Here is a 25,181-nt window from a genome sequence, read left to right as displayed (position 1 = left end):
GATGTTATATAGTAATATTATAACTTTTCAGTGAATCCAGTAGATTTAAGGGAAATGGGGCCCTGGTGTGCAGTGTGGAAAACCTTACCCAGTGAACCGGATACCGAACAATTGCATAGTGAATTATTAAATTGTTATTGTATTATATTGTTGCCATCTCACTGGCTCTTCATACAACCGTGCAACATCTGGACAGCAAAGATGTATACATCAGGATGCCCTTTATCGATTAATGCTCAGCATTTAATACCATCTCCTCAAAACTAATCAGTAAACTCCAAGAAGAGGGCCTTAATACCCCCTTGTGCAGTTGGATCCTGGATTTCCTCAATTGCAGACCCCAGTCAGTTCAGATTGGCAAGAACATCTCCTCCACCATCTCCATTGGCACAATTGCACCATAAGGCTGTGTGCTTAGCCCCCTGTTCTACTCACCTTACACATGTGACTGTGTGGCCAAGTACAGCTCCATCACCGTATACAAGTTTGCTGATGACACCACTGCTGTGGGCCATATCAAAAGCGGTGTACAGGAGGGACATTGAAAATTTAGCTGAGTGGTGTCACCACAACAACCTCTTACTCAATGTCAGCAAGACCAAGGAACTGATTATAGACTTCAGAAGAAGGAAACCAGAGGTCCATGAGCCAGTACTCGTTGGAGGATCAGAGGTGGAGAAGGTCAGTAACTTTAAATTCCTGGGTGTCACTATCTCAGAAGACCTGTCCTGGACCCATCATATAAATGTAATTGCAACAAAAGCATGACAGTGCCTCCACTTCCTTAGGAGTCTGCGTAGATTCAGCATGTCACCAAAAACCTTGACAAACTTGTATAGATGTGTGGTGAAAGTGTATTCATCAGCTGCACTTCGGCCTGGTATGGGAACACCAATGCCTTTGAGTGGAAAATCCTACACAAGGTAGTGGATTCAGCCCAGTATATCACAAGTAAAGCCCTGCCAATAATTGAGCAGATCTACAGGCAACATTGTCAGAAGTGCAGCATCCATTATCAAAGATCCTCACCACCCAGGCCATCCTCTTTTCTCTGCTGCCATCGGGTAGAAGGTACAAGTGCCTCAGGACTCGCACCACCAGGTTCAAGAACAGTTGCTACCCGTCAATCATCAGAGTCTTGAACAAGAGGGTAACAACACTCATTCTATCTCTAGTGTTCCCACAACCAATGATCTCACTTTAGGGATTCTTTATCTTATTATCTCATGCTCACAGTATTTGTTGTTAGTTATTCATATTTGCATTGGCACAGTTTGTTGCCTTCTATGCTCTTGCTCTTTCATTGATCCCGTTTACAATTACTGTTCTATAGTTTTGTTGGGTATGCCTGCAGGAAAAAGAATCTCAGGGTTTTGTGGTGACATGTATGTAATCTGAAAATTCTTACTTTTGAACTTTTTTAAAAAGTTCCTAATTTACAGTAATGTATTTGTTTTGCCCTTCCTTTCTTCTCTGTGAGTAACTACCATATACTTACATTTAAGTGACTGTATAGAACTGTACCGCATGGAAACAGGCCCTTTGACTGACTAATCCAAGATGCCTATCTACACTAATCCAATTTGTCTGCATTTGGTCCATATCCCTCTATCCATGCAAATGTCTTTTAAACATTGTATCTGCCTCTACCTTCTCCTCTGGCAACTCATTCTACACACCCACCATCTCCTGTGTGAAAATCATGATCCTCAAATCCTCTTCAAAGCTTTACCTCTCAGCTTCAAACTATGCCCTTACTCTGCAAAAAAGTCTGACTATACACTATGTCTCTCAATTTTATCAACCTCAATAAGGATACCCCACAACCTTCTTTCCTGTTGGCGGGGGGGCGGTGGGAAGAAGCCCACACTGTCCAATTTCATCTCTTAACTCAAGCCCTTCAGTCCAGTCAATATTTCTGTGAATCTTTTCCGCATCCTGTCTAGCTGAATTACAGTAATCCTGTGGCGCGGCAAACAGAATTGTACACAGTCCTTCAAGTGCAGCCTAAATAATGGGTTGCACAGTTGTAACAAAATCTTCAGATTTAAGGATTGGACTCTTTCAGTTCTATCTCTTTTTCATGTTCTCGCCCATTCTTTCTTGTTGCAGATTGGCGGGAAGAAGGTTTGCGTGAGCTGTTTAGCTTTTGTGCGAGGGAGGGGTTGCGAGGGTTTGGGGTTTATGAGTTTTTGTTTCTTTTTCTCTTCATACCGGCGGGGGGGGGTGGGGGGGGGAATTGATGTTTTTCTTTCAACTACTTCTATGGCTTTCTGTATTTTATGGCTATCTGGAGAAGACAGATCTCAGAACTTTATTCTGTATACGTACCTTGTTAGTAAAATGAACCTTTGAATGTTTGAACTTGTAGCTCAAGTTCTCACTAGTCAATATACTACTCTCTGCCCTGTTATTCGTTGTGAATATCCTGGCCTGCTTCAGTTTCCAAAAACACATCAGTTTGCACTTATCCATGTTAAATTCCATCACCATCCCTTCCTCACTTTCCCAGTTGATCTCAATCCTGTTGTAGCTTTAGACAGCCTTCTTCGATATCCACTATAGAACCAACTTTGGTATCATCTGCAAACTTACCAGCCATGCCACCTACAATCTCTTCCAAGTCATTGATATATGACAAACAACAAAAGACCCAGCACCAATTCCTGCAGCACACCACATGTTACAAATCCCCAGCAACCTTCCACTACCAACCTTTGCCTCCTACCACCAAGTCAATTTTGTATCCAATTTGCTATCTCACCCTAATGTATTCCAACCTCCTGGACCAGCTTACCATGTGGGACCTTGTCAAAAGTCTTGCTAAAGTTCAGGCAAACATCATTCACCATCCTGCTGTCATCAATTGTCTTGGTTAACTCAGATTCATAAGACTCCATTTCCAGTACACAAAACTATGTTGACCATCCCTAATCAGTCTTTGACTTTCCATTTGCCAATCCTGAGCTTCAGAATGTATTCCAGTAGCTTTCCGCCACCGAGCATGGTTCATCAGCTTGTGGGTCCTGAGCTTGTCCTTGCATCCTTTTTCAATAAGGGCACAATACTTAAAACCCTTAAATCTTCTAGTAGCTCACCCGTGGTTAATGAAGATACAAGAATTTCTACCATGGCTGCAGCAAATCTTCTCCATTGTTTCCCAATGTCCTACGATACATCAGGTCAGGCCCAGAGATTTATCCACATTTCTGTGCTTCATAACTGTCAATACATCCTCCTCTTTAATAACAATATACTTCAGTATATCCCTCTTTCCTGAATTCACTAGCTTCCACATCCTTTTCCACAGTAAATACAGATGTGAGGTCATCAGTTAGACCTTACCCAGCCCCTGTGGCTTCACACACCAAGATCACCACAAGTGGTACTACTCTCTTCCTTTTGTTCTTACCATACTCAGAGAGTGGTAGCTGTGTGGAACAAGCTTACAGCAGAAGTGGTTGAGGCAGGTTCGATGTTGTCGTTAAAGTAAAATTAGACAGCTATATGGACAGGAAAGGAATGGAGGGTTATGGGCTGAGTGCAAGTCGGTGGGACTAGGTGAGAGTAAGAGTTTGGCATGGACTAGAAGGGCCGAGATGGCCTGTTTCCGTGCTGTAATTGTTATATAGTTATATGGTTTCTTAAAGCATACAAAATGGAACTGTACAGCACAGTACCAGCACTTCAGCCCAAAGTGAATTGAATTGACTTTATTTCTTACATTCTTCACATATGTTTCCATCTAAATGCGCAATCATAGTAATTTATAATAAATAGAACAGTCAATGTAACATAGAGTACACTCAAATCAGCGCAGTCTGATGGCCTGGTGGAAGAAGCTGTCCCAGAGCCTGTTGGACCTGGCTTTTATGCTGTGGTAGTTTCCTGGATGGTAGCAGCTGGAATAGATTGTGATTGGGGTCACTCAGGTCCCCAATAATGCTACGAGCCCTTTTTACACATCTGTCTTTGTAAATGTCCCGAACAGTGGGAAGTTCACATCTGCAGATGAGCTGGGCTGTCCACGCCACTCTCTGCAGAGTCCTGCGATTCAGGGAGGTACAGTTGCCATACCAGGCAGTGATGCAGCCAGTCAGGATGCTCTCAATTCTGCCCCTGTAGAAAGTTCTTAGAATCTGGGGGCCCATACCAAACTTCCTCAACTGTCCGAGGTGAAAGAGGCACTGTTGTGCCTTTTTCACCACACAGCTGGTGTGTACAGACCACGTGAGGTCCTCGGTGATGTGTATGCCAAGGAACTTAAAGCTGTTTACCCTCTCAACCCCAGATCCATTGATGTCCATAGGGGTTAGCCCGTCTCCATTTCTCCTGTTTTCTTGACACCGCTGTGTCAGAGAGATGACTTTTTCCCTATAGGCCACCTCGTTATTGTTAAAGCCAATCAATGTAGTGTTGTCGGCAAATTTAATTAGCAGATTGGAGCTGTGGGTAGCGATACAGTCATTGGTATACAGGAGTAAAGGAGGGGACAGACACAGCCCTGAGAGTTTCCTGTATTGAGAGTCAGGGGGGTGGAGGTGAGGGAGCCCAATCTTACAACCTGCTGGCGATCTGACATGAAGTCCAGGATCCAGCTGCTCAAGGCAGGGTCAAGGCCGAGGTCTCTCAGCTTCTTGTCGAGCCTGGATGGAACTATGGTGTTGAATGCTGAACTCTAGTCCAAGAACAGCATTTTGCCGACCTACAGTGTATAAACCTGTTCCACCAGATATTACATACTTTTCAAATATTTTGGGATCCTTCTTTACTTAAATGCCCATGATATCTCATTTCCCCTTTCTGCCCTCCTGATTTCCTTAAATGTACCTTGCATCCTTATACTTCAAGTGACTCACTTAATCCCAGCTACCTATACCTGATTAGAGCTTCCAGATCCCTCATCCCTCAATTTCTTGTCCACATTTAAATCACATCTTAACCTAGTAAAATCTGTACCAATGGAGAACTGTTCATCTCAGTCACTTTGTCCGCTTCCATAATTATGTTAAATATAACAATTCTAATTACTATCATCAAAACATTACTCACCGAATCCCACAGGCAACCCTCTATCTGTCCAGATTCATTCCCTAAAATTAGGTTCAGTATTGTGTTCTCTTCTTCGGTTTGTAACCTATTTATTAAAATCATCCTGAATGCATTTTAGTAATTATGCATCTTCTATTACCTTTTACATATATTCTGTCTGAGATAGTGTTAAGGAAGTTGAAATCCCCAGTTATTCAGAACATAAGAAAACAGAAAGAGGTGTAGTTTACCTAGCCATTAGAGCTGGTTCCACCTTTCAACAAGATTATGGCTGATCTTTAACTTTAACATCATTTTCCTGCTCTATCCACATACCTCTCCGTTCATTTCAGTTTTGAATTGAATCAATGATTGAGCCTCTACAGCCTTCTGTGAAACAAGAATCCCACGGATTCACCTTCATTCCAAGGATGATACTTCTCCCATTGGCCTATATATTTGGATACTGCGACCTCTGGTTCTAGATCATATCCAGGGTAAATATCTCTGTTGTCAAGTATTCTAAACTGTCTCAATGTTTCAAAGTGATAAAAGTTGTACACCAGAGAAACAGGCCTTTCAGTCCAGGTCAACCTTTTCGCCTGTGTACACTAATCCCATTTGCCCACATCAGTTCCATATCCTACCATAAACACGTGAAATTCTGCAGTTGCTGGAAATCCAAATCAAGCGCTGCAGGAACTCAGCAGGTCAGGCTGCATCTATGTAAAAGAGTAAACAGTTGACATTTTGGGCCGCCAACTTTTTTCAGAACTGAAGGGTGAAGATGCCACAATAGAAAGGTGGTGGAGAGAAACGAGCCTAGCTGAAAGGTGATAGGTGAAGCCAGGTGGGTGGGAAAGGTCAAGGGCTGGAGAAGGAAGAATTTGATAGGAGGGGAGAGTGGACAATAGGAGAAAGGGAAGGAGGTGGGGACTCAAGGGGAAATAATAGTCCAGGGAGAAGTGCTGAAAGGTCAGGATGGGGAATAGAGGAAGCGTGGGGGTGGGATTCGTTCACTGGCATGAGAAATCGATATTCATGCCATCACTCCTTCTATGCCCTGCCTACTTAAATGCTTGATTAAGTGACTTTTAAACAATATAAAACATAGAATATTACAACACTGCAGGGCTATTCACCCCTCAATGATGTGCCAATCTTGATGCCAATTTAATTTACATGTCCTCTCCCATATCCCTCCATTCCTTTCATATTCATGTGTCTATCTAAAATGAAATTTAAACTCCACCAAACTGCCTGCTTCCCCAACCATCCCTGGTAACTCTCACCAGGCCGGTACCACTCCCTGCATAAAAAAAATCTTGCTCCTCACATCCCGAACACTACCCCCTCCCTCCTCAACTTTAAAAGCATGTCCTTTGATATTTGATATTTATATCCGGGGAAAAGATTCTGAATGTCTACCCTATCTACGTCTCATATAATTTTATAAGACCATAGGTCCATAAGACATAGGAGCAGAATTAGGCCATTTGGCCCATTGAGTCTGCTCTGCCATTTCATCATGGCTGATCCAATTTTCCCGTCTTTCTTGCTGTCCAGCTTTCGAGACATTGGCAAACTTATCAATCACATCTCCTACATACATACAGTACAAATTTAAGCGTTATTATTGACTCTGAGTTAAATTTCACATCACGTATTAAGAGTTTGTTCTTTCACTTAAGGAACATTCCATGAGTTTGATTTCTTATAACATCTCAAGATGCAGAAGAATTGATACATGCTTTTGTTTTTAGCCAACTAGACTACTGTAACGCACTCTTCAGGACTGAGGAGAAAAGATATAAATTGGCTGCAGCTTGTTCAAAATGCAGCCGCAAGAATCTTAACCAAAAAAGGAAAATCTGAGCACACTTCACCGGTTTTAGTATTACACTGGCTGCCTGGGTCCTTTACAATCAATTTTAAAATAGCCTTAATTGTATACAAGGCTCTGAATAATCTAGCTCCTCCATATATTTTGGAGTGCCCTTACATCTCTAATCATAATCTTAGATCCATGAATACTGGTTTGCTTAGTGTTCTTAGAGCCAAATGTACAAGAACTGGTGATGTAGCCTTTTGCTCTTATGCACCAAAAATCTGGTATACTCCACTGACTGAGATATGCCAGGCTAGCACTGTGGAAAGTTTCAAAACACTTCTAAAAATCTCCTTTAAAAAATTGTCCTACTTATAGGATTATTCAATGTCTGTTGATGTTGATTTCATTGATATAATTTGGTATAATTGGAATGCTGTTGTTCGCTTCAAGTGTTTGCATGATTTTTATTCTTTATCTTTAATTGGGTTATTTCGGGATTCATGTTTTGTGGCTATATGTGAGCATAATTTATACATTCTTTATAATGAATTGTCTAATCTTGAATATTTGATTAAATTTTATTTTATATGTTTGTCTTCTAATTTAAAATTTTGTCTCTTATTTTTATGACGATATTGATTTATCTTTACAATCTATGCAAAGAACGTTGACCCTGAATCTCAGTGTACGATAGGTGCTATATAAATAATGTTATATATAATATACATCCATGTGATTTATATATATATATATTACCAACAATATGGATCCCTGTAGTACTCTACTGGTCATAGACAAATAGAGAAAAGCACGCTCTGCCTCCTATCACCAAGCCAATTTTGGATCCAATTAGCTAGCTTTCCCTGAATCCAATGTTTCAATAAAGTCTGTAATTCCGTCAACAATTCAGGAAATAAAAGTCTTTTCTACTCCATCTCATATCATACGACAGATATCACTATACTGGTACCACTCTGATTATTCAATGCACCCGTCCACAGCAAGTCCATCTACACTCTATTGATCCAACAATTGTGCGAGGAGATTCTATGGAAATGAAAGAGACAGCCAGATGGTCTGTTTCCTCCTAAATGCTAGGGTCAAGTTTGTCTCACATTGAGTCCACAGCATTCTTAAGAGAGAGGGCGAGTCATGGTACATATTGGTACCAATGGATTTGGTAGAAAAAGGGACCTCAAGAGTCCTGAAGAACTAAAGAAGACAGCTAGGTAGAACCACAAGGGTGGCAATATTTGGACTGCTGCTTGTGCCATGTGCCAGTGAGGGTAAGAATAGATGATACAGCAGGTGAGTGTGTGGCTAAAGAATTGGTGCAGGGGCAGGATTTCAGATTTATGGATTATTGGACTCCCTCCTGGGGGAATGGGAGGTTATGACCTGTGCAAAAGGGACGTTAGACCTGAACTGAAAAGGGACCAATGTCCTTGTGGGTGGGTGCGCTAGAACTGTTGGGGTGGGTTTCAACTAGGTCGGTAGGGGGATGGGAACTGGAATGATAGGTCAGATGGTGGAGCAGTTGGTGTAAAGGTAGATGTAATGGAAGGAATGGGTGGGATTGGATTGGGAACCGCAGGGCTATGTATTGGAAGCACGAAGAGGTTCTGAGTCAGGGAAGGAAGGCGCAGACCACCCCACATGTTACTCACCCAGCTGCCTCGTTAGCCATTTCCTGCCTCCCCATCACAGGGAGAATTTGCCTCATTAGCCACGTGAGAACTCATAAAAGAGTTATTTATGTAAATCATAACTGATTTGATAATTAATTTGAAGTGATACACTTTAGAAGTTCAAAGCTGTAGGCAGAGCACAGGGTTAGTGGCAGGATTTATAGCCATGTTGGGGAACAGCAAGATCTTGGGGTCCACATCCACAAGTTCCTCAAAATGGTCACACAAGTTGTTCGGGTGATTAAGAAGGCATATGATGTGTTGGGCTTCATTAGTCAGGGATTGAGTCATGAACTGCAAGGTAATGTTGTAGCTCTACAGAAATCTGATTAGACCACACTTGGAGTTCAGTTCTGGTCACCTCGTTATCGGAATGAGTGACAGTTTTAGAGAGGGTGCAAAGGAGATTTACTAGGATGCTGCCTGGATTAGAGAGCATGTCTTACAAGAAGAGGTTGAGAAAGTTAGGGCTTTTATCTTTAGAGAGAAGGAAGATGAAAAGTGACTTGATACCTCTCGTTTTTTTTTTGCACTACCTTACTTTCTATTTTCTATTTATAAATTATAATTTAAATTTTTAATATTTACTATCGATTTGTACTCCAGGGAGCGGGAAGCGCAGAATCAAATATCGCTGTGATTGTGTACATTCTAGTATCAATTGTTTGGCAACAATAAAGTATAAAGTAGAAGTACGTATATAAGACAAGAGGCATAGTAAAGTAGACAACCAGTACCTTTCTGCCAAAATGGCAATTGCTGATAGATTAGGACATATTTTTAAAGTGACTGGAGGAAAGTATATTGAGGATGTACAGGGATGTCAGAAGTATTTTTTTTACTGCACACTGAAAGTTCATAGCACACGATACTAAGTGTGGTGATAGAGGCAGATACATTAGAGACATTTACGATAGCTACATGGATGAAAGAAAATTGGAGGACTACATGAGAGGGAAGTGTTAAACCTTCGAGTAGATTAAAGGGTTGTACAACATCGTGGGCTGAGGGGCCTGTACTGTTCCAGGTTCTAAATCTTCTTGCAGTAAAGATCCAACACATTTGTCTTCCTGCTGCACTTGTATATTAGTGATCAGTAATATGTCCAAGGGCAGCTTGAGAAAGACCATCAGTCCTTCTTAGCTAATTAACTCAATCCAGGAATGGATATAATTATCAATTTCGTGTGCTTAAACATTGTTGGGACCATATTGAAAGTCATCTAACATTCAAATGTACTCTCTCGACAACCGTTCATTCATTACGCTGATAGATATTTCCTCACAAAACATTGATAGTCAAATTCGCCACTATATAGTAACTCTGCTCAGTAATACTATTAGTTTCTAAGTGCCTTCCTATTACACCTCTACTTATATCCCACATTTTCTCCACCACCAATGGCAGGCTGCAGGTTTCCCGTTTATTCCACCTTCCTTTCTTAAATAGTTACTACTTTCCTATTAACAAGAACCATACAAGAATCCTTAAAATTTTGGAGATTCCATTTTCTCCATAGCAACTTTCCAAATTGCTGATCTCCCACGATCCTTGGGACTTTACAGTTTCCAGGCTCATTACTGTCCCAATTTTTTTCACATTCCCCTTCTCCCAATTCGGAGGTCTGGCTCTATATTTTTTTTCACCCCCTACTGACTGTGTGAGAACCTACAACACCCCAGCAATTTTTTTTTGTTTCACAATTCCATCCATTGTTTGCCTCTCTAGCATATCATTTCTCATCCTTGCTCTCATTGTTTTCAAGCCAGTGTAGTAAAGCCCAACCCTTCTCCATTGTGATTCCTATCTTGCAACTAGAAATAGTTTCTTCAAGCAGTGTTTCAACATTGTTGTGATACCATATTTCCACCCAACAGTGCTCTGAATAATAGCATCAATTAATTGTTTTCTAAAATGCAGTTTGTAGAGTTTCCAACATTCTACTGATACAAAGGCCTTCATGTCCATGGATTGCCAGTTAAACTTTAAAATACGATTAATTATAAATGTTTTCACATACTTTTTTGCCTTTAAGTTGGGTTATGATAGCCAAAATTTTAGACTGCCAGTTATTACACGCTTCCTCCAATGGGATATAAAGCAGTTGAATGTTCATTCCACAATCAGGATCATACAGGGCCAAAAAAAGTCCTCCAGCCCAACTGGTCCATACTGACAAGATTCGCATCCGGCCTAGTCCCACTTGCCTGCTTTTTTGGCCTATATCCCTCTGAGCCTTTCCTATCTGTATACCAGTTCAAGTACTTACTAAATGTTGTTAAAGTGCCTGCCTCAACCAGTTCAACAAGTAGGTTAGACAAAGAAGAATTGGTGGATGTCGTGTACTTGGATTTTCAGAAGGCCTTTGACAAGGTGCCACACATGAAACTGCTTAACAAGGTAAGAGCCCAAGGTATTACAGGATAGATAATAGCATGGATAGAGCAGTGGCTGATTGGCAGGAGGCAAAGATTGTGAATAAAGGGAGCCTTTTCAGATGGTCTGCTGCTGCCTAGTGGTGTTCTACAGGAGTCTGTGTAGGGACTGATTCTTTTTACATTGTATGTCAATGATTTGGATGACAGAATTGATACCTTTGTATTCAAGTTTGGAGACGATATGAAGATAGGTGGAGGGGCAGGTGGTTGAAGAAACAGGGGAGCTGCAGAAGGACATAGACAGATTAGGAGAACGGGCAAAGAAGTGGCAGATGGAATAAAGTGCCATTTTGGTAGAAGGATTAAAAGTATAGACTATTTTCTAAATAGGAAGAAAATTTAAAACATCTGAGGTGCAAAAGGATTTGGGAGCCCTCATACAGAATTTCTTAAAGGTTAATTTGCAGGTTGAGTCGGTGGTGAGGAAGGCAAATTCCTTTTCAAGAGGACTAGAATATAAAAGCAATGATGCAAAGCTGAGACTTTATAAAGCAGTGGTGAAGCCAGAGTATTGACAGCAGTTTTGAACCATTTAAGAAAGGATGGGCTGACACCAGAAAGGGTTCTGAGGAGGTTCACAAGAATGATTCCAGTAAACTTAAAGAGGGGTAACTTTGAAGGTATGAGACGTGAATTAGCTAAGATAGACTGGCAAATGACACTTAAAGGATTGACGGTGGATATGCAATGGCAAGAATTTAAAGGTTGCATGGATGAACTACAACAATTGTTCATCCCAGTTTGGCAAAAGAATAAATCAAGGAAGGTAGTGCACCCGTGGCTGACAAGAGAAATTAGGGATAGTATCAATTCCAAAGAAGTAGCATACAAATTAGCCAGAGAAAGTGGCTCACCTGAGGACTGGGAGAAATTCAGAGTTCAGCAGAGGAGGACAAAGGGCTTAATTAGGAAGGGGAAAAAAGATTATGAGAGAAAATTGGCGGGGAATATAAAAACGGACTGTAAAAGCTTTTATAGATATGTAAAAAGGAAAAGACTGGTAAAGACAAATGTAGGTCCCCTGCAGACAGAAACAGGTGAATTGATTATGGGGAGCAAGGACATGGCAGACCAATTGAATAATTACTTTGGTTCTGTCTTCACTAAGGAGGACATAAATAATCTTCCAGAAATAGTAAGGGACAGAGGGTCCAGTGAGATGGAGGAACTGAGTGAAATACATGTTAGTAGGGAAGTGGTGTTAGGTAAATTGAAGGGATTGAAAGCAGATAAATCCCCAGGGCCAGATGGTCTGCATCCTAGAGTGCTTAAGGAAGTAGCCCAAGAAATAGTGGATGCATTAGTGATAATTTTTCAAAACTCGTTAGATTCTGGACTAGTTCCTGAGGGTTGGAGGGTGGCTAATGTAACCCCACTTTTTAAAAAAGGAGGGAGAGAGAAACCGGGGAATTATAGACCGGTTAGCCTAACGTCGGTGGTGGGGAAACTGCTGGAGTCAGTTATCAAGGATGTGATAACAGCACATTTGGAAAGCGGTGAAATGATCGGACAAAGTCAGCATGGATTTGTGAAAGGAAAATCATGTCTGACGAATCTCATAGAATTTTTTGAGGATGTAACTAGTAGAGTGGATAGGGGAGAACCAGTGGATGTGGTATATTTGGATTTTCAAAAGGCTTTTGACAAGGTCCCACACAGGAGATTAGTGTGCAAACTTAAAGCACACGGTATTGGGGGTAAGGTATTGGTGTGGGTGGAGAATTGGTTAGCAGACAGGAAGCAAAGAGTGGGAATAAACGGGACCTTTTCAGAATGGCAGGCGGTGACTAGTGGGGTACCGCAAGGCTCAGTGCTGGGACCCCAGTTGTTTACAATATATATTAATGACTTGGATGAGGGAATTAAATGCAGCATCTCCAAGTTTGCGGATGACACGAAGCTGGGTGGCAGTGTTAGCTGTGAGGAGGATGCTAAGAGGATGCAGGGTGACTTGGATAGGTTGGGTGAGTGGGCAAACTCATGGCAGATGCAATTTAATGTGGATAAATGTGAAGTTATCCACTTTGGTGGCAAAAATAGGAAAACAGATTATTATCTGAATGGTGGCCGATTAGGAAAAGGGGAGGTGCAACGAGACCTGGGTGTCATTATACACCAGTCATTGAAAGTGGGCATGCAGGTACAGCAGGCGGTGAAAAAGGCGAATGGTATGCTGGCATTTATAGCGAGAGGATTCGAGTACAGGAGCAGAGAGGTACTACTGCAGTTGTACAAGGCCTTGGTGAGACCACACCTGGAGTATTGTGTGCAGTTTTGGTCCCCTAATCTGAGGAAAGACATCTTTGCCATAGAGGGAGTACAAAGAAGGTTCACCAGATTGATTCCTGGGATGGCAGGACTTTCATATGAAGAAAGACTGGATGAACTGGGCTTGTACTCGTTGGAATTTAGAAGATTGAGGGGGGATCTGATTGAAACGTATAAGATCCTAAAGGGATTGGACAGGCTAGATGCAGGAAGATTGTTCCCGATGTTGGGGAAGTTCAGAACGAGGGTCACAGTTTGAGGATAGAGGGGAAGCCTTTTAGGACCGAGATTAGGAAAAACTTCTTCACACAGAGAGTGGTGAATCTGTGGAATTCTCTGCCACAGGAAACTGTTGAGGCCAGTTCATTGGCTATGTTTAAGAGGGAGTTAGATATGGCCCTTGTGGCTACAGGGGTCAGGGGGTATGGAGGGAAGGCTGGGGCGGGGTTCTGAGTTGGATGATCAGCCATGATCATAATAAATGGCGGTGCAGGCTCGAAGGGCCGAATGGCCTACTCCTGCACCTATTTTCTATGTTTCTATGTAATGAAAGGCTTATCATACGAGAAGCGATTGATGGCTCTGGGCCTGTAATTGCTGGAATTTAGAAGAAAGGGGTGGTGTGGAAATGTCATCAAAACCTATCAAACATTGAAACGCCTAGATAGACTAGATGTGGAGAGGATATTTCCTATGGTGGGGCAAGTCTATGACCGGAGGGCATAGCCTCAGAATAGAGGGAAGTCCATCTAGAACAGAGAGGAGGAGAAATTTACTAATCTAGAGGGTGGTGAATCTGTGGAATTGTTGCCACAGGTGGCTGTGGAGGCCAGATCATTGGGTGTATTTAAGGCACAGGTCAGGGCGTGAACGGTTATGAGGAGAAGGCAGGAGAATAGGGTTAAAAGAGAAATGGATTAGCCATGATGAAAGAGCAGAGCAGACACAACGGGCCCAGTGGCCCAATTCCGCTCCTGTGTCTACTTCTCTTATCTGGCAGTTCGTTCCATAGACTGATTATTCTCTGGTGAAAAATTTGTCCCTTAGGTTAATATTAAATCTCTCTTACCTTTAACCTATTCCCTACAATCTTCAGTGAGCTGTAACCATTCACTCCATACTAGCAGTTACCAGGTCTAACATCTAACATTTCTTTGACAGCTGCATAACACCTTTGTTCAAATTGGCAACGAGCAAATGTTCCTTCTGAGGCCTTACTGCTACAGAATTTGGTACAGCCTGACGCTCGAAGTGCTGCTTACATGTTTAAAGATCTGAAATTAAATCCTTAGGAATTACAGGGAGCATGCAGGACAAGAGTCTCTTGGAGGTAAAATCGTGATGTAATTGAGAGTGGTGGGACATAGGTTTTGTCATCATTAAGCAGGAGTGGAAGGGATGTTGGAGTATGCTTCCAAGCTAGGTTGCAAGTTGTATTTGCCAATTTTAAAAAATGCAGGGATAGTAGAAATCACGATTTGCATAATGAAAACATAATTATGGTGCACATACGATTTAAAAGGGCTGGAAAATTGGCAATTGTCAGATTCCTCCTAGAGGGATGTGCCCTTAGGAGTGGGCCATCAACAAAAAAAATGTCATATGGGAAATAGGGGCAGTAAACCATGCAGCTCTTCGTGCCTCAGCCACCATTTAATAAGATCATGGCTGATCTTCTACCTCAACATCATTTCCTTTACTTTCCCCAATATCCCACGATTCTTCTAACATTAAGAAATCAATAGATGACTGCCTTTAATACTCCTCCACTGCAGGCTGGCCAATTTGCCCTTTGACATTATCAATTCCATCGAAATTGGGTTCTACTCTGCAATGGAAAAGGAATCCAAATTATGGGGTCAATAGCATTAAACTGACGGTCATGCTTGGGAGTAATGCGAATGATCATTTCTATTGTAGTTTATTCTTGCTCGATCTCACCCACTGTATTAAACTAGATTTTGCACACGAGTTGGTAATTTAATGTTATATTTTAAACGGGCTGCTGAAGAGCTAAATTCGAACAAGCCGAGCGACAGGAGAAGCTTTCAATTGTGCGCCCCGCCATTTTCATAAAAGCCTGGCCAACATATGTTGGGGTTTCAGTTTTGTAATTTGAAAGAGTATCGCGATATCCAAAACAAATAAAAGTCAAGTGGAACAATAATGCACAATTCCACAGCTGGGTTTGGCGAGATTTATGCACAAAGGTAAGGGATTGGTTTAAGCTCGAATGCTAAGTCCACGGAGCCAAACAATTTTAATACATTCCAGGAAGCGGGGGGGGTGAATGAGTCTTCTCGCTTAAAAGTTAACTATTTCAATATTGTTATAATGCAAAAAAAAAGTAAATATCCTGTTATCAGCTGAAGTACAACCAATGAGTAAGAAGAGTCCCAGCAGCAAACTAACCTCGCACTGTGAAGATAGGTTGCGTGTAGCTGCCAATCACAAGCGTGTCACAGCTCGATCACTACCAACGCAGCGAACTCTCTTCAGGAATCGGACAGGTGATTGAGTGAAGGAGCTGTCAATCAAACTAAGGCTGAGCGAATAGCAAATAGCAGGGGGAGGATTGTAGTGCTCCAGCCTTTTGGCTGGAGAATGATGCTGACAATTATTGCAGGAAATGGGTGAGACGACGAGCAAAGTGGCTAATCAGGTGGAGCGGCCCATCCTTTCCTTGCTACGATAGGAGGGAATCTACGTCAATCATCCCTAGCCCCGCTCTGCTGCGATCCCGTGCCACAGCTGGGGTTCTGATTGGTGCAGAAGCTGTCAATAATCGGTCCGGGGCTGCTTCTGGTTGTCGTTTCTTTGGAGCTTGGTTGAGGAGAGCAACGCGAATGAGTGAGAAGTGGATTAACTGGAGTCACTTTAACAAGCAGCAACCTGGAACGGGACCGATTCAGGCCAAAAAGGGGTCATTTTTCCCTAAAATAACACCATTTGGGACAGTAACAAAAATATTCCCGAGCACCCAGCGTAAGCGGAGTGAAGACAGTCGGCATTATTTTTAGAAAAACAACATTTTGTATATTTTTTAAACAATCCTGTATTAAAGGATCTCGCCATGTCGTCCACACAACCAGCGTCTCAAAGAGTGCGGCGCAATGGATCGCCTACTTCGAACCGCCTGCAACCCATAAGGGCCACCGTGCCCTTCCAGCTGAGACAAGGCAATAACAGCCCGACCCGCTCTTCCTCCTCATGCAGCAACGGTGGCGGCGGCGGCGGCAGTGGCTGCTCACCGGCGGCGGCGTCAGCATCAACAACCACTGCAACCATCTCGACCTCAACAGCGGCCACATCCACCACCCCCAATGGACAGAAACTTTCCCCGACCTCGTCACCCACGTCCTCGCTCTGGGCTCCGACTGCAGCTGTCGTCGTCGCCGCCGCCGACGGCCGCATGAGGCACAGAAGGTCTCCTGACAGCAGGAGCTCACCTGAGAGGAGCCCCGGCTCTCCTGTTTATAAAGGTACAGAGGAAAGCCAGAAAAAACACTGTTAAATTAAAGGATCAAAGCAATACCATTATTTGTAAGCTCCCCCCCCTTCAAATTTGTTTACAGATATTGATTTTGAGCTTTTAAGTGTATTTTAGTACAACTATGTGGAGATTAAAACGGGTAATAGGAATGGTTTTCTAACTGTTCAGTAAAAGTAGACAAATAAATCTTCTCGTGTACCGATTCCAATGCTGCACAAGAACGTTCCAACTACTGGACCCGGTACTGTCTCAAAACGTAATAAATTGCAATTATGTGTAATTTCTTCGTGAGGAGAGTACAGAAAGATAGCTGCAGGGTTTTGCGATGTTTATGTCGATGCAGAAACTGACTTAAAACAACATTTTGTGAGGTTCTGTGTCTGCTTTTATAAACAAGGGCATATGCCCTGAAGGATGTTATTTTTCCCCTTCAGAATTTAACCTATTGTGTCAGATTTCCCAGATTATCAATGCCTGAAAGAAGACAAATTGGAATGGCGGCAAAGGACATTTACAATTTTTTTTTGTTAAACTCGCGAACAAGATACGAAGTAAGCTTTTGGTTGTCTGCATTGTTTAAAATAAGACGTAGGAAGCATATTTCAGTTAAGTTAGTAAAATACCATCCACAACATTGTTAAGGATGTCGCGATGCAATAATCCGAATGGCAATTTGTAGCACTTTAATATTTCTTCAAATATTCTGTTGTGAAATCCGGATTTCAGATTCCGCTTTCGGTCTCTAAAGTTGAGAAATGCTATTATGAAGCAGAAGTCAAATTGAGGGTCATTGCATCACTGAGGAGGGACCAAAATGAGAGGCTGCCTCATTTATCCTCTTTTTGCAATGAAGTGTATGCACTATTTCTATAAAGGCTAGCGTTGCCCAGTATTCCTTGATCACTCTAAAGAAAGCTTTCCTCCACATAGAAACATGATTAGACGATAATTAATCAGGTTAAATAAGGAATAATTTACATAAAATAAGAAGACAATCAGGCAATTATGAATGTGAGATGTACATCGTCAATAGAGCATATATGATGTTGTAATTGGCAGAATTGTTATAAATATAAATTCATGGCTGAAATCCAGCGTTTTATATTTTGAACTTGAGATAGGATAGTGTATAGAAAAAAAAACAAGTCATCGGAACGTTTTTTTCTGTATCAAATTGTTACGTGCGCAACCCATCCTGCAAAACTTGATCGAGATCAGATTTCATCCTATTGTGTATTTACTTTGACCGCCAGATTAAAATGTCACCTTTTTCCCCCTGGCGTTTGTCGTTTACGAGATAACTGCGCTAATGGCACCAATGCACAATTACCAAGGGTTTTCGTTATGTATGTTACCCACTTGTACAGGATCACATTCAGAAACTTGGAGGGGTGGGGGAGTTGGCGAAGAAAAACGTGAATGAAATTAAAACTGTGGTTTTAATCCTACGTGATTTAAGAAGCAATTCCGAATACGAATTTAATAATTTAAGGCTTTCCCAATCTATTCAGTTAAGGTGGGGGAGAGTATTTTTTTAAAGAACGATAATGACATTCACTGCCGGAGAATGGGTTGCTTTATGCAGAGCTGCCGAATGCACTTGGCATTCAGACAGTAACACATGGACGAAGGGATTGTGGTATTTTAATTCATTCAGGGGCCGTAGCAAAGGGCAATACAGGGATTCTGCTAAGGCATAGAACATCCAAGTTGTACGAAATGCAAGTACTTGCAGAATTTATTCAGGAAAAATATTAATCATTGCATTTTAATTAAAATATGAAATTGATTTCGCTTGCGTACCCGAAAAATAAGATCACGGTCGGCGGGCGCATTTTCCTTCCCCTCCACCGATCATCAGATCAGGAGATTTAACGTACAAAATCGGTGAGTTGTTCGCATTTGTTGTTTACAAAATGTTTGCTGTCTGACCTGGTTTCCACGGATCGGGCATTAAGTTAGTTGGTCCAGATCTCTCGATGCTTTTCTCTAATGTGCAAAGTGAGTACGCAATAATTCCATAACTCTCCCTCCCCAATCAAACAAACATATTGATTCACTGTTGCATCAGCCTTTCTGTACGTTATTTGTCATGTGTAATGATAGTGACCTTGATCTATATATATATATATATACAAGATGGGTCTCCTTGTGTGTGACCTCCAGACTGTCAATTGTAAGACTATTTTATTTCAGAAAGCATTTCAACAGTTGTAAATAACTTTGCTAAACTAAATGGTCCGGATGATAGTCAGCCATAGTAGTGTTTACCAATGAATCCAGTATATGTGATTGAAGATTAAAAATCTAATGCTAAATGGTAAACAAATTTGGGTGATTAAATTTTAAATCAGATTTGGATTGAAAATTGTGCTTTGGGGGAGGTGGATATCAATGATCCAGAAGTATTTTTTTGTAAGAACATTGAGTGGAGCTGTTAGAGGAAGTACCGTTTCTGGGAGGAGGAGGAGGTGTAATTCTAGATGTTATTTCATCCCATAGATCTTTGAGATTCTTTGTCTGGTATAGGATTTGAGTCTGCAATTTTGTAGTTAAGACTGGTTAAAATAACCACTTTAGAATTCAAATGTTTGCTTTAAAATATTTATGTTAACAATTAAAGCCAACTTTGGATTAAAATTTTACCATCAAATCCATACTTTAGGGCATTAAGTTTTTGGCAGAATTCAGCTGTTACTATTTTGAAATATCAAAAGCTCTTAATGTTAGTAGAATGGAGATCCAGTCTTGTCAGCTATTTCTAGTAATTATTTTGTAGGGTAAAATGAATATTTTTTCCATTCTGGTTATTGTATTTATAGTTTTTTTCCTATTGTGTCACCCTGAACACCATTGTGGAAATAATTCCTTCTTTGTAACCATTAAATACTCTCATTGAAATTTGTTTGTATTGTCTATAGTGCCGTCAAAGTTTACAATATTGCAATAGACCATTGGGCTTAAACCATCTCTGCCAACTGTCATTTGGTGCAATCCAGGCTAATATCTGTTCTGAGTGAGTCTTGTGGTGTTTCAGATATTTCTTAAATTTTCTCTTATGCAGTTATCTCTGTTGCATGTAACACAAAACATACTAAGCTCCAAAACTGTTCGTTAAAGCAAACTTCACCAATCTTTCTCTTTGATCTTCTCTGGGTAGAAAAAGCCTCAAGAGATTGCTAGGCCTTAAACAGGGAATTGGAGAAAATACTAAATGGAAAGATAAAGGATGTGGATGAATAGAGACACCTAGGGGTGTAAGTGCATATTAAATGAAAGATCTGGAGCTAAGGAATGTGGCAAAAGGAATTGACCTTTCAATTCATCTAGGCTTTTCTACCATTCCAGTTCATCATGAGTAGTCTGTATTTGTGAATGTTGGATCTGCTGACATTTTCAAGACTGTGATCAGAATTATTTTGTTGGGTATGAACACAAAGTACTCTGCAAATGCTGGGGTCAAAGCAACTCGCACAACACGCTGGAGGAACTCAGCAGGTCGGACAGCATCTGTGGAAACGAACAGTCAGCGTTTCGGGCTGAGACCCTTTGTCAGCGTTTCTGATGAAGGGTCTCAGCCCGAAACGTTGACTGTTCATTTCCCACAGTTGCTTCCCAACCTGCTGAGTTCCTCCAGCGTGTTGTGCGTGTTGTTGGGTATGAATTTGTTGTGATGCAGATCAAAAGTGGGCAAGCATGAATTTCCATTGACTAATTGCATGGTAGAACTGACTTGGCAAAATAGTTAGCATCTGTTCATGTGCATGTGTACCTGCATTCTCATCTGTTTGTCAAGATCCTTCATTCATTCATCATCTGTTTACACTAGCCTCTTGAGTTTCTCATTTATAATTGTTCATTTTAAAATATGTTTAACAGCAAACTGTCCATTTAAACTCATTTCTTTGAAAAGTGTTAGATTTCATATACAATACTGAGAATTGTAGATTACCTAAGTAAGCAGATTAAACATCTTGCAGTTGAAAATACTTGCTGTTCTACCACATTGCACTGTACCTTGATCTTGCAGATTTTGAGATAAGATGCATGGGATAACCCAGCCAGACCTGTTTCATTGGTTATTTTATGTGCAATTTTTAAAATGTAGGCTAGTGTTGAATACAATAGCTGCATATCATTGTCAGCTAGTTATATCTTCCATCTTCTTCAGTGTGGTGTCTGGCAGTGCTGCAGATGTCTAGGCACATAGTGCCTAACAAATTATTTTCTGCATTTCAGTCAGCTTTAAAAAATCTTCTCTTACTCTGTTTGATTTCATGCTGCACATTCATTCTATGGGTAGTGTAGAGAAATTAATAGGCTTCATATTCTCACTACTCTTAAGAAATTTTTGGTGGATGTGCCAATTAAAACTAAAATCTGAATGACCTAATAATTCATTGCTCTAGGAAAGAAGTTTTGATTATTGCTTAAAGATGTTCACAATTAATAATATCCCAGGGAGAGCTATTTAAATTAAACATTTATGAGATCTGAGGGTACAATATATGGAGTCTAGGTTGTATTTTGGGTATTCTTCTCCTTCACAGTTAGGAGGTCCACTTTAGGTTGGAAAGTTGGATTTGTTTTTTAGTTATTTTTCTTTTCCATTAGTAACCAAGATGAAATAATTCCTTGCATTTGATGTTCTATTTAATGCAGCTGTCCATTTGAGCTCTGAAAATTAAGTTAGGCTTCAACTGAGCATTTTGGATCATTAATAAAACCTAAAAAATGCTGAAACACTCAAAAACGAATCAGAGTTGCAGCATTTCAGGTTGAAGGCTTTAATGTTTCAAAATTCTCTGCTTTTTCCTGATTTTCATTTTCCTTTACTAAGTTGGTTGGAAATCAGCTACACAATCACTTTCGTTTTTGAGTCATCGGGATTTCATATTGTTCATTGATAAATAATGAGAAAATTAATTTAAACTTTTTTTTTGCATTATAGACTGCAAAGTGGCACTTCTCACAACATGTCATTTCTGCTAACATTTTTGTGTAGATATTACAGTGTGATATAGGCACTTAAACACAGAGTACCTTGGCAACTGATTTTGTTGAAGTAAAGTGTTAATGATTAATTGTATTTCCATTTTAGAATAACCTCTGTAAATTTTATTGCTGAGTTTAGACTATTGACACTTTCTAATTCTAGGCTTGACTGATGTTCAAACTAAGAACTGGTATGGGGATGTTTTTGACTGTTTGATCTGTGGAAGAAATATCAAATTACTTTCTTGAGGGATGATAATACCTATATTTCTCTTGTTTACGTGGGCTCACAAACGGATGGGACTAAAGCATCCTTTGATTTTCGTATATAAGAGTGCTGCATACCTGTCACTATTGTGTGTTATTGATGAGTGAGGAAATCATTTTCTGGTTTTGGAGAAAAATATTGTCTATTCGAGTTTGTGTTATTTTTCAAAAGGGTGAATTGAAGCCAAATTTATTTCACTGCTGTTTTTTTTTGGCTATTAAGTAGAGGTACAAGTATTGCTTGGAGGAATGTTTTAATTTTGAAAGTATTTTCTTTCTTTTATTCCTCCTCTCCATCTAATTTCCACATTACTGAGATTCTGGTAGACAGAGCAGAAATACATCACACGGAAACCTGTAAATGTGGGCCCATTTCACTCCCCACATAGGAATATAGCAGTACGGCATCAATGTCTTTTTTTTTAATACTCCTGAAATGATCTCAGGCTTTGTCTGAATGTGCTGCCCAGTTGTTTGATCCTTATTCCCTATTAGAAGCCTGTTCCATGGCAAAGCACAGTGGAGCTCAGTGCACCACATGGGTTTTGCTGCTTTGTTTTTCTTTGTGAAATGATCTCCAGCCATGTGTAAATGTGCTGCCCTGTCGTGTGAGGCCTGCTGCTGGCGGCGTCACTAGAACTAACATGATGGAAGCAATGTCAATACTGTATTTATCTACCCTGGACGCTAACAGTGTAATCCTTAAAGATTATGCCCATTAACATCTGAATAATGGTTGTTGGGGGCAGGGGGACAAACTGAATGATGAGAGTTCTCTGTTTGCTGTTATCAGTCACTCTTCCTTGGTTAAAATGATTAAGCTCCTATTTTTTTTGTAGCATCTCCATTATGTTGGGTATTATTGATTTAAGTTTTCCCTGTGAAAAGTTTTTGTGACTTTATGGTCGGTGATTTGCCCAGATTATTATAGTAGTTTTTGCACAGCTCATTGGAAGGAAGAGTTGTGGTGCATTTCTATTAGTAGAGGTTAACACACTAGTTATTGCTGTATAGGCACATTGAATGATCCATACAGCAATAGCCACATGAACTAATTAAAAAAGCTACTGGGGGCTCCTTTGAAAGTTTGTGCCCGTCATTCTCCATTGAATGGAAAGCACAGCCTCATTAATTCATGTCAACCTGCCCGAGCACTTCTTTCCTGTAGTATATTGGAGACGTAATCTTGTGTAGAAAGCTTGGAAACTAAAACCCTTTATCAGAAGCTGTTTTATTTGACTAAACAGTTGTTATGTTGTACCATTTGCACTGCCTATTCAAAATGCCAATACATACTGTAAGTTATTTTTGAAGAGATCCATGTTGCAAAATATAATTGCAAGAAAGTCCATTTTCAATTGCTGAATGATGATGTATCACAGTTTCAAAGTGAATAATTTTTTTAAAAAAGAAAATTGTTCTCTGGAAGTAGGATCTTTCAACCAAGTTGCTATTGGAGCAAGTTGTTCCTATTACAGTCTAGACACTTGTCCTCTTCTGCAACCTAGCAGAAATCTACTTCAGGGGGTTTCACCTTCTAACCCCTTGAGTGCCAATAATTTGAATAACGTTCAAATTCTAAGTACTCTAGTAGGTTGGCATGGACTGCAGACCCCAGAATTTAATGAAAGCCCACAGGGCACATTCTCTTCTGTAAAAGAGTATCATGTGTAGCCTGTCATGGAATGACCAAAAAATAAGATTCTGTGGAAGCTGCTGTTGAACAAAGATAGAGGTTGTGGTTATTCTGGACAATTAATTTGGAAGTTTATCAGAGAATGCATATTGAAGTTCAGAATGGTGACTAGGGATTCTCTGCGGTTTATCTTGTTTCATCTTAACTTAAAACAGTTTCTGCATCCTTGGAGAAGAATCTACCAGAGGCTATTTAAACTGAGGGTGCGCACTCTGTGATCCAGTCTTGTAGAGTAACTGGATATTGATGAATGCATTTTATGTTGTGAAATTTCTTTGGACATTCATTTTTAAAGAAGGGTTTGTGTGCAGTTTTGCACTTTTATTCCTTTTTTGTAAGGGATTGTTTTGATAATGATAAGAACTATATAACATCCAGTCTCCTTTCATTTTTCACAGTTGAAAGGTCCAAATCACAACAGATGAGAACCTCAAGTACCATTCGACGCACCTCATCCCTAGACACTATAACAGGACCATATCTCACAGGACAGTGGCCACGTGATCCCCATATGCATTATGCTTCATCCATGAAAGATAAATCTACACAGGTAAAGTGAAAATTGATTTCAGTTTTTATTGTAAGCATTTGTTATCATTTTATATTATTGGTCTGTTCTTTGACCATCATTTGTTGTCCTTTTGAAATACAGATTCCATCATTAATTGGTGCTTTTTTTTTTAAGTGTCTGTTCTTGCAGAGCTACTTGTTCTCAGTCAGTAAATGCAGGCTGCTGTGGGAAAGCATCAGGTCCAAAGGAAATAAGACTTGCTATGTTGTGACATACGAGTGATGGAGGTTTTGTGTTGCAGAGAGGGATAATAAATCAGATATGAAGAAATGGCGGAGCAGACTTGAGGGGCCGAATGGCCTAATTCTGCTACTATGCCCTCTGGAAAAAGCTTTGCTTTTTGTTTTATGAGGTCTGTTGAAATCTAATTTTGTTGGGATTTTTTTTTTTTGTAAGTTATTTTAAAACTATACTTTGTGTTCCTCTTTTTGCAGCAGTACGTGCATCTGCACGTGTTTTCTCTCTCTCTCTCTCTCATACATATATACGTGTGTGTGTGTTTGTGTTATGATTGTGGGGCAGAGATTTGATAAAACAGCGGGCACAGACTTTGTTTTAGTTCAGCCTAGCGCTGACGTAATGGCAGTGGAACTGCCTGGTACTATTGGGGCCCCGGGGAGGTGGGGTCCATGGACTGTCCATACTTTCCAGGAGGAGAAGAGTGTAGGGGAGTGGGCCAAATCGCAAGTTGAGTCTCCCATAGCTGGAGACTTCAAAGACAGGGTTCTGTTGTTTCTGCTTAGCGAGGGGAAGGAGTGGTCCGATTTGGAAATGTCTATTCAGTCCCCGTTCCCCAGTGAAGAGGGAGAATTCTAAGCTAGTATCTGCTCTTATCTCTCTGGCGAATAAATGGAAAAATGCCCAGGTTCAAAGTCCTGGCAATATTAGGCTCCGCCTGTTCTC

At 40.7% G+C, this 25,181-nt stretch overlaps 1 protein-coding gene across 3 annotated transcripts in view; it reads left to right on the top strand.

Annotated features, from left to right (window-relative positions):
• The first annotated feature begins 16,085 nt into the window (after positions 1-16,085).
• The window catches only part of glcci1a (glucocorticoid induced 1a), a 235,131-nt gene continuing 226,035 nt past the window's right edge, over positions 16,086-25,181 (top strand). For all 3 annotated transcript variants that reach the window (XM_063043803.1, XM_063043802.1, XM_063043801.1), the window contains exons 1-2: positions 16,086-16,738; positions 24,106-24,257. In XM_063043803.1, the coding sequence (XP_062899873.1) occupies positions 16,330-16,738; positions 24,106-24,257 (561 nt within the window). In that variant the 5' untranslated portion in view covers positions 16,086-16,329. The remainder of the gene's footprint in view (positions 16,739-24,105; positions 24,258-25,181) is intronic.

The sequence above is a fragment of the Mobula hypostoma genome, chromosome 3 (assembly GCF_963921235.1).
Source record: "Mobula hypostoma chromosome 3, sMobHyp1.1, whole genome shotgun sequence".
Classification (NCBI taxonomy): domain Eukaryota; kingdom Metazoa; phylum Chordata; class Chondrichthyes; order Myliobatiformes; family Myliobatidae; genus Mobula; species Mobula hypostoma.
The sequence above is the reverse complement of the archived record's forward strand: the minus strand, read 5'-3'. Positions and strand labels throughout refer to the sequence as shown.